The sequence below is a fragment of the Corvus moneduloides genome, chromosome 6 (genome assembly GCF_009650955.1).
Source record: "Corvus moneduloides isolate bCorMon1 chromosome 6, bCorMon1.pri, whole genome shotgun sequence".
In the NCBI taxonomy this organism is placed as follows: Eukaryota; Metazoa; Chordata; class Aves; order Passeriformes; family Corvidae; genus Corvus; species Corvus moneduloides.
The window spans coordinates 7,112,907-7,125,188 of record NC_045481.1 but is presented as its reverse complement, the minus strand read 5'-3'; the positions used below and the strand labels follow the sequence as shown (position 1 = coordinate 7,125,188).

The 12,282-nt window shown below is 52.8% G+C and overlaps 2 protein-coding genes and 1 long non-coding RNA gene across 8 annotated transcripts in view; 1 reads left to right on the top strand and 2 right to left on the bottom strand.

Annotated features, from left to right (window-relative positions):
• ZBTB1 (zinc finger and BTB domain containing 1) overlaps positions 1-448 on the bottom strand; it is a 28,485-nt gene extending 28,037 nt beyond the window's left edge. For 3 of the 4 annotated variants that reach the window (XM_032110820.1, XM_032110819.1, XM_032110816.1), the window contains exon 1: positions 348-448. The gene's annotated coding sequence lies outside the window, so the exon portion shown is untranslated. Of the gene's footprint in view, positions 1-203; positions 308-347 lie in introns of those variants that run through there. The other variant, XM_032110817.1, reaches the window with a different exon arrangement.
• A 1,036-nt stretch (positions 449-1,484) lies between these two features.
• Positions 1,485-3,970, bottom strand: LOC116444962. Its single transcript, XR_004240595.1, has 2 exons — positions 3,261-3,970; positions 1,485-3,158 (listed from the first exon to the last, which is right to left on the bottom strand). It is a non-coding gene; the product is annotated as an uncharacterized LOC116444962 (long non-coding RNA).
• Positions 3,971-3,973: 3 nt separating this feature from the next.
• On the top strand, positions 3,974-8,996 carry ZBTB25 (zinc finger and BTB domain containing 25). Of its 3 annotated transcripts, none has more exons than XM_032110823.1 (3): positions 3,974-4,050; positions 4,703-4,882; positions 6,021-7,615. In XM_032110823.1, the coding sequence occupies exons 2-3, from the start codon at positions 4,710-4,712 to the stop codon at positions 7,156-7,158; spliced, it is 1,311 nt and encodes a 436-aa protein (XP_031966714.1). In that variant the 5' UTR covers positions 3,974-4,050; positions 4,703-4,709; the 3' UTR covers positions 7,159-7,615. The 3 variants fall into 3 exon arrangements, with proteins under 3 accessions (XP_031966714.1, XP_031966713.1, XP_031966716.1); XM_032110822.1 differs by lacking the exon at positions 3,974-4,050 and adding an exon at positions 4,101-4,410 and having other exon boundaries at positions 6,021-8,996; XM_032110825.1 differs by lacking the exons at positions 3,974-4,050; positions 4,703-4,882 and adding an exon at positions 4,902-5,428 and having other exon boundaries at positions 6,021-8,996.
• Positions 8,997-12,282: the final 3,286 nt, after the last annotated feature.

Below are 12,282 nucleotides of genomic sequence, written 5' to 3'. Positions count from 1 at the left end.
GACCCCCGGAGAGAAGGAGGGAGGCGAGGAGGGAGGGAAAGAGCGAGCCGGAGCCGGACCCGCCGCCGCGGCGCCGCCGCTCAGCCCCCGCGCAGTCCCCGCGGCGCCGCTCCGCTCCCGCGCCGTGCCCTGCCCGGCCGCCGGGCGCAAGGTCACCGCGCCGGCCGCCGGCCAGGGACCGGCCGCGGCTGGAAAGCCCCTACCTGGCAACGCCGCCGCCACTATGGCGGGCCGCGACGGGCCACGCCGCCGCTCGGCACTTCCCACCTCCCGCCGCCGGCGGAGCTGCGGCCGCCTCCCGCCTCCTCCTCCCCGGGTCCCGGCGGCGGCCCCCGGGCCCCGCTTACCGCGGCACGGGGAGAGGCGGCGGCCGCCGACGGGGAGCTGTGCCCGCGCCGCTCCCGCCGCTGCTGCTGCTGCCGCTGCCGCCGCGGCTGCAACAAAGGACTTCCGCTCCGCCGCGCTGCCGCTGCCGCAGCGCCGGCTCCGCCGCGACCGCACGGAGCCGGACCCCTCCCCTCGGCGGCCGCGGCTCCCGGCGCCGCCGCTGCCAGCGCTGCTGCGCCGCCGCCAATGCCGGGGCCCGGCGGGCGGCTCCCTGCCGCGCTCCGCTCTCCTCCCATGCCGCCGGGGACGCGGCGCGGCGCGGGCTGGCGCTGCCGGAGCCCCCTCAGCCCGGCTCCTCCCCGTCCTCCGGCGGAGCCCCCCGGACCCGCGGCGGGGCAGCGTCAGGCCGGCGGGCGCCCACCGGGACCCCGCGGCCGGGCTGTCCCGCCTCGCTGCTCTCCCGGCTCCCGGAATCCGCCCCTTCCCCCCGCACCCGGGCTCGCCGCACGGAACGGGGAGTCTCTGCTTTCCCCCCGAGCCAGCCGTGGCCGGTGCTGACGGGGAGGCTCCGGTCACCCGTGTGGGTGTCCGGCGTCGGAGCGTTGCACCCGCAGCCCCACGGCCCCCGCGTGGGACAGTTCAACTGTTTCCAACTGAAAACCACTGCAAGCTGCGTGAGAAAGTATTTCCTTCTCGCTGCAGTTTCACACGTTAATACCACCGCCCTCCCTCCTGGAGCTTGACGGTGATGCAGGAGCACAGGGCTGGCAGCCGCCGCCTCGCTCTGTCACAGATCCCGAGGACAGCGCTTTTTTTCATCCTTCCAGGAGCCGTCCCAGGCTCTCTTTCCCACCAGTGTCTGGACCTCTCCTGTCTGACAACATCCAGCTCCTCCGGAACTATCCCATGTGAGTAAGTGGGATTTCCGGCCCCCCGCTATCTGCCGCAGATGTGAGAGAAAACATAAGCCAGGTCAGGCTTTCCTCCAGGTCTTGCCACTTGACTTTTCCGCCCCCAAAGTGACATTTGTCATTCAGCACAAGCATTGTAAGTGTTTAATCCGCACAGCTCCATTATTCAGTTGCTGGAGATACCATTGTTTTTATGTTGCTGCAACTACGATCCCTCTAAGTATCAGACAAGCCAAAATGGAAAACTTAATCATAGGAAAACTAAGAGATTTTATTACAAATTTGAAAATGGCAAAAGTAACAAAAAAGGCAACAAAATAAAATGCCACAATGTTAAAAGGTACCAGCATCCATCCCTGCTTCAGCGACCCCGAAGGTTTCCTGAAGCATCCCTCCACTGTGTAAGCAAACAGGACAAACCCAACTAACACAATCCTACTTTCCAAATGGAGAATCAGCCCTTCCTTCTGGGTCTGTCTGGGGATTTTCTAACCACTACAAAATAAAAAGGGAGGGTTAAAAATATGTCTTTCAGAATGTGTCTAAAAAATCCCCATTTCCCCTCTCACGCTGCTGCAGCCTTGCCTCAGGCGTGTGTAGCAGTGCCAAGGGAAAAAAACCTCTGTGTGTAAGACACCAGCTCCCACAGAGGGTGGTGGAACCCCCACATTACAACTACTTTGTAGGTTTTCCTGTTCTATAGGAAGTTAAATAAACGGCCTCCATAAGCCAACAGAGTCGTGGTTTCCAAATCACACTGAAAAGTTGCTTTTCTTATGGTTCAAGAGTCTTTTTCTCCCCACCTCTTTACACACCTCAGGGCAGCACAAGCCAAGAGTGCCCAAGAGGGCTTGTGCAGCCTCTTGCTCTGTCCCACGTGCATCACACCAGGAGCTTCTGCCACCTCCGGTAAGGTGGGGCACAAGGCAGTCCCCCTTTCTCACCATCCCCATTCCCTCACTGCCCTCCCACCACACTTACCTTTCTAATTTTCTTTTTTTTTAATTATTATTTTCTGGCCACAGAGGAGGAGGGAGCAGAAACACCCATGAAGAGAGCTGTGATTATGTCCTGATCTCTTTCTGACCCACCACCATAGGCTGTGTCACTTTGTATTGGCTGAGGTAGTGATATCATCGCCTGTGTTTTACGGCAAAACACCAAATTTCATTCCTCACCATTGCTTTCATCGGTTTGTCTCTTCAAAGTCCTCTTTGGACCAGAGTCAACCTAAATAACATGTAAATAATTAATCATTTAAATAAAAAACATGCCATCTGCAAATAGCAACTCACTCTGTATGCGGGTTAATAAATATGTTAAATAACCCAAAACAGAGTACAAAACCTTGAGCCACCTATTGTCACTCTTTTTTGGGGAAGAAAAGTGGCTACTGATATTTATAGGAGCAGCAGGATTATAGCTCTGTGGTCTCTCAATTCTGCTGCTGCACAAACACAGGAGGGAAAGATGGTCCCTGAGTCCTGTGAGCTTTATAATTAGAACAGAAGAAATAAAACATAGGGCAATTGAGAAGAGAAAGCTGTGCTAGTCAGTGGGATAAGCAGTAAACACATGAATGAAAATGCTTTAGAGCCTGTGCTCTGTCATCTCTCAGCCTGTCTTCATCATCCACCCAGGCTCAGGCTGCCTGGAAATAGCCTCATAAACTGATGGATTCTGGTGGCCAGGGGCATTATTTTCCATAAATACTCAAGAATTGCAGTTACGGGGGTGCAATAGGAAAATGGACTACAAACTATCAAATGCTGAGAGGAAACCAAGAGGGTTGATCCGAGGCACTGAATGTCTTCTGCAGAGGCCCTGAGTCAGCAGAGGTGCCGTGGAGGAGATGGGTGTAATAGATCTTGGAAACTGCACCAAAAGCACACAAATAGTGATTTTCATTGCCTTTTCCAGCTGGAAAAACAACATGTGAACATCAAATTAATCCAGTGGCAGCAGGACGCTGTACGGACAGGCAGTTTGAACAAGTTCAGAATGCAATTTGGTAACACTCACCGGAAAGACCCCTCAGAGATTGTACTGAGTGCCAGAGCAGAGAGGTGCGGCTCAGGGGGACTCTCAGGAGGGGCTGGTGGTGGCCAAGCAATCGCGGTGAGGGTGGCACTGCTGCCTGGGCTCCCTCCTCTGCCTGGCACCTCACCCGGCACAGCTGCTGTCGCCTAAAATAACCCCTGGTGTAACATCAGTGAGCACCGGGAGGAGGCCTGACAGAGAAATGGTGCGTCCTCAGGACTCGTGGTGGTTAAAGCAGCACCGAGGCCGCAGACATTGGTGAGGAAGCCAGATCGTATCTTCCCATCCCTTTTCACGAGCGGGAAGACCGGGGAAGCTCTTTTTACTTTTTTTTTTCTGCTAAAAAAACCCAACCCAAACCAACAAAAAACCCCCTCACTTTATGCCGAGAGCTGAGGCGCTCAGCAGACGACATTCCGCCACTGGGCGATTAAGAAGCCACGTCCCGCAGCCCAGGCTGATGCCTTTGGCAACGCACAGGAAAACACGCGCCCTCCCAGAAAAATCCCCCACGGGGGTGCACACGTTCCTTCCCCCCCTTCCTCCCTCGCACAGGAGCTGCGGGCGAGCAGCGCGGGCAGTGCCGCGCAGGGGCCGCGCCCACCGCACCGCCGGGGCCGCGCTGAGGGCCGCGCTCGCTTTTCCCGGGAGAAGCCCATCCCTGCCCGGCCCGGCGGGGCCCATCCCGCCCGGCAGGAAGCGCGGGGGGGCAGCGCCCACCCCATCCGCCGGGCGGGCAGCGGGGGCGGGCGGTCGCGGCGCTTCCGCGCGGGTAAGCGGCTGCGCGGGCGCGGGGAGCCGCGGGGCCGGGAGGGAGGGAGGGAGGGCGCTGGTCCCGCGCCACGGGGAGGCTGCGCTCGCCGCCTCCCGCTGTGTGCCGTGCCTCCCCCCCCCCCCAGTAATTTTCTGCGGAAACAATAGCAAATATCAGCGTTTATTTGCGAAGGGGCCGCTGGCGGGGCGGGGCGCGGCGAGGGCGGCTCAGCCCGCACAATGGGGGCTTTGTTGAGCGCACAGGGCTCCTCTGTGCCGGAGCCGCCGGGCTCAGCCCCGCTCCCCTGTGCCCCCGCCGCGGCTCCGGGGCAGCAGAAAGCACCATCAGATCAGAGGGAAAAGGCCAACCAGGTTTAAAGTTAGTGCTGACACCCCACGGAGCGTGGTTAATCAGCGGGAGAAGCATCTCTAAGTGTAGCTGGCAGATGGAAAAGTCCCTGAGAGGTTTTAAGCTCATTGGTCGTGGGTTTGAGCATCAGCGGTGGTATTGGAAGGAGAAACTGTTAAATTGGGTGCAGGGACCATCTGGAGGAGGGAAGAGGCTTCGTGCCGGGCGTCCATCTCGTTTCGGTGGTGACAAGCCAACATTTGAGCCTTTGGGAGCTCTCTGATTTCTTAATGAGATGAACATCTTGTTCCCTTGCTCCCAGGCACACCATGGATACCACCGGCCACAGCGTCCTCCTCCTCCAGCAGCTGAACATGCAGCGGGAGTTTGGCTTTCTGTGTGACTGCACAGTTGCCATTGGAGATGTTTACTTCAAAGCCCACAGAGCGGTGCTCGCTGCTTTTTCAAACTATTTTAAGATGATATTTATTCATCAGACGAGGTAAGAACACACAGCTCTCCTACCCTTTAACCGCTCTCAACATTCTGCTTTTTCTTCTTTCTAAAGATATTGACGTCTAAAAGAGTATAAATGGGGCTGTTAGATGGCCTGAGATTATTTTCCTAACCCAGCACAGGCCTTGGCTCTCTAAACAATCCCAGTGCAGAACGTGCTGCCCTTTAAAACCACTTTCTTAGTCAGCATATGGCAACACCAGACCCTGCATTTTGGAGATGAGACATTTGTGTGACCAGATAAATAAAGCATGTAAGTACCACCATCTTCCTGCCGTGAGAACCTTGCAGATTTGGAATCCAGGGATATCCTGATACTTCCTGCCTGTGTGCAGTGTGTCCAGTACTTTGCTTTAGGGTGTAGTCAGGCTTGCTGGGTGAGACTGTCCCTTCTGGCAGGATCCACAGGCTTGAAACAATCGAGAAGCTGTGGCCTTATCACAGTTCTGCGCTTCAGACTCTTGCAGATAAGGGCCGAGACTGAGATCATCAATTCATTTCAAGCTGTTGTTCAGATGCTTCACCTGGCCAGGTCAGGAGTGGTTCTGCAGGTATAACAGCAGTGCTAAGGTCTGGCCTCTGACCTGGGGCTGGCTACTTGTAATGGATTAAACCCTTCTTCATTCCCCTTCCTGGAGGTCTTGGCCTCCAGCACCTCTGCAAGATAATCTTTAGGATCGGCTGTGCCACCCCTTGGCTGGAAGTGAGATGAGTTAACTGCCTTTCCCTCTGGATGTTGTTTGCTGACACTTAAGTGCAATGCTCATAAAGATTACACAGCAATGGCAGCTGAATTTATTACTTAAATAAATTGAGTGGCACACACTGGTGATGCACAGCTTGTATGGCATCGCTGCGGTGCCGTGCGGCTGCGGCTGGCTCTGCAAGGGAGGGACAGGGTGGCCAGGGCTGGTCACCTGTACCAGCCTCAGGTGCAATTGTGCACACTTCAGAATCACAGGGATAAATGCAGACTCAGGCACTTGGCTTTGCAAACAGGGCTCTGCACTTCTGCAGGGCTTGGCCAGGGAGTGCTGCTTGTAAAAGCGCTCTCACAGCAAATGGGCAGGTAATGGATCAGGATTTGGATCCCTGTATGTACTTAATCGTCTGTTTTGTTTCAGCGAGTGCATAAAGATTCAGCCTACAGACATCCAGCCTGACATATTTAGTTACTTGTTACATATCATGTACACCGGGAAAGGGCCAAAGCAGGCTGTCAGCCAGAGCCGACTGGAGGAGGGCATCCGCTTTCTGCACGCAGACCACCTCTCCCACATCGCCATCGAGATGAACCAAGCCTTCTCCCCAGAGCCGGTCCAGTCTTCCAACTTGTACGGGATCCAGATCTCTACGGCACACAAGCTGGCAAAGGAGCGCCTGGGAGCGAAGGAGAGCCTGCCCAAGGCAGGCAGCAGGTCTGTGGCCCAGGGCGATCATCCCCAGCTGCAGCTGTCCCTGGCCATCGGCCTGGACGACAGCCCCCTGGACCAGCAGGTCGCTCGCCCCTCGGCCCAGCCCGCGGCTCTCGCCAAGCCGGCAGAGGAGCGCCCAAAGCTCTCGGTTTCCATAAAGCAGGAGAGGTGCGACTCGGAGCCCGTGGTGTCCCAGAGCTGCACCCCTCCTTCTCCGGAGGCAGCGAGCCCCGTCTTTGCCAAGGGCAGCCTCAAGGTGCACTTGTGCCACTACTGCGGGGAGCGCTTCGACTCACGGGGGGGGCTGCGGCAGCACCTGCACACCCACGTCTCGGGCTCGCTGCCCTTCGGCGTCCCAGCTTCCATCCTGGAGAACAGCGACCTGGGGGAGGTGCAGCCTCTGGCTGAGGACAGGGAGCCTGGGGATGGCCATCGCCTTGGGGCCTTCCTCCTCAAGGAGGATGAGCATCAGCTGGAGCACCCAAGCTGCAACGACCTGGAGCCTCTGCAGATCGGGCAGCTCTCCCTCATCTCCAAGGACCACGAACCGGTGGAGTTGAACTGTAACTTTTCTTTCTCAAGAAAGAGAAAGATCAGCTGCACCGTCTGCGGCCGCACATTTTTCCGGAAGAGCCAGCTGCTGGAGCACATGTACACGCACAGAGGGAAGCAGCACAAGTACAGCCGCTGCCAGCGGCTGGAGAGCCCCGCCACGCCCAGGTTTCACCCTTACTGTGACAGCGAGAGTGTGGGTAAGAGCTCCAGTTTGTCACAAGACCACTTAGATGAATGCATACTGGAGTCAGATCTCATCCAAGAAAATGTTGATACGATCCTGGTAGAGTAATTCTCCCCCTTCAGATGCCGAAACTGGATGTTTTGGCATTTTCTACCTAGGGAGTGGCTGCTCTGAGCAGCTGATTTTCTTGAACCACTGTTCCCCTCACCTCTGAGATAACTGTGAAGGACTGTGTACTTTGATTTGTGTACTTGCTTTTTTTACTTCTCTAACTTTTAAACTCGAGCTAATTCCCATCTAAGTCCTTGGAAGCCTCCATGTAAGTCAGTTATGTTTTTCCTGAATGTGAACTTATGCCTCCTCTGCTTTACTGGAGTTGACTGTATTGCTGGGTGTGAGGTTTAAACATTGTCTAGTACTCTGTGTGGTGCCTAGGACTGTTTGTATCCCATAGAATTGCTCTTCTGAAACCAGATGGATGGAAGTGTAGAGGGAAATACGTATTGTGTTTCCCAAACAGTTTGTTTTTAATGAAAATAAATATCTCAAGGAGATGAATCCTGAAGTTCATGTTGTATAACTGCAGTTAATAAATCTCTGCATAAATATTTGCAGCAGCCATAAGGCTGCTCTTTTCAAGGGAGTTGGCAGTGTTGATGTAGGGGTGGCAACCTTCATTTTGACAAGCCCTGGAGTCCTCATCTGTCTTCTAAATTTACTTTTAAACTCCAGGGATTTGCATGTGTTTTTCCTCCTTCCTACTCCTCCCTCGTTCACCACTACAGCATGAGCAAGGACAGATTTTGATGCCCCTCTAACACCATGTTCCATTATTGGCCTGTCTTCTCTGCAGGGAGGAAGGAAAGCTGCAAAGGATTGTCCGCTCTTCTTTGAGAAGAGGCATATCCTAACCTAAGTCTTCACAGGATTAAATGCCACACACGTATTTTGTGCGTGAAAATGATTTCGGAGTCTATAAACAGCTTGGAGCAAACACATTCTTGAATATTACAATCTGTATATTTGCTAAGAGCAAATACACAATGTGTTATTTTTTCTCAGCTTGCAGAGTCACCATGAAATGGTAACATGCAAGTTTTTTGCCTTTCATGTAGTCACAGAATGGTTTGGGCTGGAAGGGGCATTAAAGATCCTCTAGTTCCAACACCCCTGCCATGGGCAGGGCCACCTTCCACTAAACCAGGTTGCTCAAAGCCACATCCAGCTCTTCATTTATCATTACTTGTTATCTGAAGGGTAATATCTTATCCAAGAGGGGGTTAAAATTGCACATATTCCTGTTGAATTCATAGTTTATCCCTCTCTAGCTTTTCAGCTGAAATATCCCAGGCTTCCCACCAGATGGGCTGCAGCTCATCCCTCAGAGATGCTGTTAATCAGAAGGCCCCGAGGAGGCACACCGAGTTCTTAGAGCGCAGAGGTCTCTTGTGCAGCACAGAGCAAAAGCCTCGTGAGCTGCTCCTGTAATCTCATTACCCAGTTTTTGAGAAACTGGAGGTTTCCTGCCAGTCCTGGTGGAGCCAAGTCATTGCCTTTGGAAACGGGGAGCCTGAACAATGGTGAGAACAGTTTGCTGTCAGAGCGCCTGCTCCAAAGCTCTTTGTAGTCGGGACCCTTGAGCTGTCTTTGATATTGTCCTGGAGCAAGAGCTGCAATTAAATCACTGCTGAATTAAAAGACCATCTGAGGTCTTTGTAAGGGTGGTTGCTGCTTCTCCTGGGCAAGGAGCTGCACACTCCAGGGGATGGATTGCCTACTGAGAGCTGCCAAATAGTGTTTCAAGACAAAGGGGCAAAACAAACAGTCCCTGAGCCTTCCGAGATGATGTTGCAAAATGCAGGCTGTGGTTTGGGGTGTGCTTCCCTACTAGCCCCAGTGCTCCTTTTGCTGTGTGTACCCATTAAAGCTGCTCTGGTGTGAACGCATTTGAGCTCTGCTTAAAAAGCCTTTCTTTAAAACAAGCAAACAAACGGAACCCAGCCGACACCCAGGCCTGTGAATGCTGCATCTGAGCACAGAGCCATTCACACAGCATTTCCTAGAAGAGAGCCTTCTGCCTCTCTCCCAAGCTAATAGCATCAGCTAAATCACATCCAGCACAGGCTGCTCATAACTGGGCAAATGCCCTCCGGCTTCTACTGACCTCTATTTCTACATGATGGGTAAAAAAAAAAAAAAAAAGAGAGGTATTTTATGGTCATTCCCTATTTGTATGTGACACTTTACTGAGTGGGCTGGCTCCTCCGGGTGCTGCTTGCTTCCCTCGGCATCCTACATTTAATTTAAACACAGAGAGAAGCGTTTGCTGTGGTAGCTAGAGCTGTAGAGATGAGCTGTAGAGGGACTGAATATCCACGATTCACTCAGTAGATAAGCACTTCGGGTCGTCAAATAGGTGCCTAACTTGCCTGAAGTAATTGGTATTGAAAGTCAAAGGGTTCTTGATGTCTCTGCAGAGGTAACAGGGTAGTGGTAATAGAGCTCAGTATTGGGAACAGCAGCAGGGACAGCAAGCAGCAGTGCCCGAGGCGTCTCTGGGACACGCTGCTCATCCTCAGGTGCGTGGGCTGGACTGTTTCGTTCACTTCTTGCCCATTAAAAAGGGAGCTTTTATAAAAGCTGTGATCTTGGGTAAAAGAGCCAAACGTCTCTCAGCTGTACGTGCTGTAGGAGTGACTCCATGGCACTGACTGTGGACACACCAGCGAAGCCGAAATGAAACATAAACCAGGGCTGTCTTCATGTCCCGTGTATCCTTGAAAAGATACAACTGTAAGCAATTGCTTTCTGTTATCCTCACACCCCCTTTTAAGGTGTACTTTGGTTAACCTTTGTGAGACTGAACATCTGTGACATCAAACATCTGCCAAAGGCTTTTGTTTTTTTGCATCATTTGCAATACAAGAAATGCATTTTCAGCAGTTTTCTACTGCAAGTGTTAAAGCGCTGTTATAATTAAAGCAGCAGGAAAAGCTGCAGACAGAAGTCATCAGCTCCGAGTTATGTTAACATAAAAACATCATTCTCTCCAAGTCTTATGAATAGAAAATAATTTTACAGGGCAGTTACATTTGCTAAGCAATGGCAGCAGCTGCTCCTGGATAAACCATGAGAAGTTTTATTACTCTGTGTGGAAGACACTTGAATTACTGAGTGCTTAACCTTTATGCCGGTGCATGCTTGGAAATCTGCCTGACTTGCACAGCTGGGCTTGGCAAATACACAAATCTTGTTGGGGTTTGATTTTTTTTTAATAAAAACCTAAAAAATTTTGTCACCGTGTGCAGAATAATTATACTAGTGATTCCTTCCAGATATCTGCCATTGGTTAATCGATGCACATGGGCTTAGGCAAAGAAAGCCCCAGGGTGGGAATATTTCAAGGCTGGAAGTCCCAAAGCTCCAGGGGATCCCTGGAGATTTGCTTTGTGCTGTGAAGGGGTCCCATCATCAGGGGTACTGAGCTGATGAACCACTGTCATTGAAGTGCCTTGTCTGTGGGCTCTGCAGCTCATGTTTTACGAAAAGATGGGAAGACTGGGGCTCAGACCCTGCCAAAGCCCCTGAGCATGAGCAGACTCCTCAGCCAGCTCAAGTGAACCTCTGAAATGCCAGCAAGTGCAGCAGTAGCTGTCATGTATCTGGGTGCTGGCCCCAAAATGCTGACTGTAGGTTAGCTTGCTCAACCACCAGAGCATGAGAAACAATTTCAATTTAGTGCTCTGATGCTGCCAGGTCCAACAGGGTCTGTGTGTTCTCAGGCTTCTTAGGGTGCAGTAAAGTGTGTGGAGAAAAGTGTATTTATCCCCCCCCCATGCAGTGTGGGGTCTGGTTATTTTACTGAGAATCTTGATTTTGTGCACGCCAAGAAGGTTGAACAGGGAAATGAAATTTGCTGTTGAGATGTAAACCTGCAGCAGTGAGCATCACAGTTTAAAATAAGGCCATGAATTGCTGCTATCATGACATTTCATTTCTTTAGTGTAATGCTGATCCTGAGTAGTTTTCTAGTACTTTGGAGGCAGAAAGTATTTATCCTGTGTAAGTGGAAGCCTTCAGAACTGCAGTGGAAAGAGACTTCAGCATATGCAATTCAGCATCACTGAATGGGACCATGGGCTGTCAGTGGCCAAACTGAGAGGTTTCTTCATGGCTTGTGGAAGGCCTCCCGCAGCAATCAGCCAATCAGGTCATGCCATACCACTGTCATGATCTTCAGATTTCCTGTTTAATAAAACTCAGTCTTTTCTTTTCCCCTCTTGTCCAGAATTGCCAAAAAAGACTGCAACAGAGTGGGCTTTCCAGCAGTCCAGCGCTAGGATATACATTCTGAACGTTAAGAAATCACGAGGAAAAAGGTAATGAGGATGGATGTGCCCTAAATTACATGCCAGTTAAGTATTTACAACCAGAGCTGTGTCAAGACTGAGTTCCCTGAGATGCAATCGCAGCATCTACAGGATTTGCACGTTTCATTAAGAAAAAGTAATGACACAACTTCAAAAGCAGCCTATGAGAGGAAATGTTTTCCACCAACTATTCCAAACCAAAGGCTGCACCCTCAGAACAAAGGCAGGGCAAAGCTCTCAACCTTCTCTGCTGCACTGGCTGTCACCTGAGCTGAAATGGCCATTGGAAGCTTTGGGGCGTTCCAGGCAGCCCATGCCTGGGTGAACCTCCTGGGATACACAGGGCAATGCAGCAATGTTTAATCCATGTGAATCCTCCTGTTACTGGCACAAACGCTGTATGAAAACACTGTGTAAACCCCTCTGTCCCCCCTGGAAATCGCTGGGATTTGCAACCCATTGGTTTTAGGATATAAAGCCAGCTATAGGTTCTAGGGCAGGGAAACCAGGGCGGCGAGCCATCGGGGGGTGATGCATGTGGGAGAAGAACCTCATGGCACGCAGACAGTGGTGTCAGCCATCGAGACAGGAGCCAGCGGTGGGCGCGCAGCCTCGCCGAGCTCCGGCCGAGGCACCGGGAGAGGCGGCTGATGCTGCGCGTCACCCCTTTGCCCGCAGCCGTCCCGGGAGGGACCCGCTCCGGCAGCGGCCGCCTCCGCCACCCGCAGCACCGGGGGAGCCAGCAGAGCAGGCGCCCCAGCCTGTCATTAGGGCCGAGCATCCCCCACCAGGCTGTTTTCGTGATTCGCTTACTCATCGCGCTAATGATCGGGGTGCGGGTGCGCCTTCCTGTTGTGCCTGC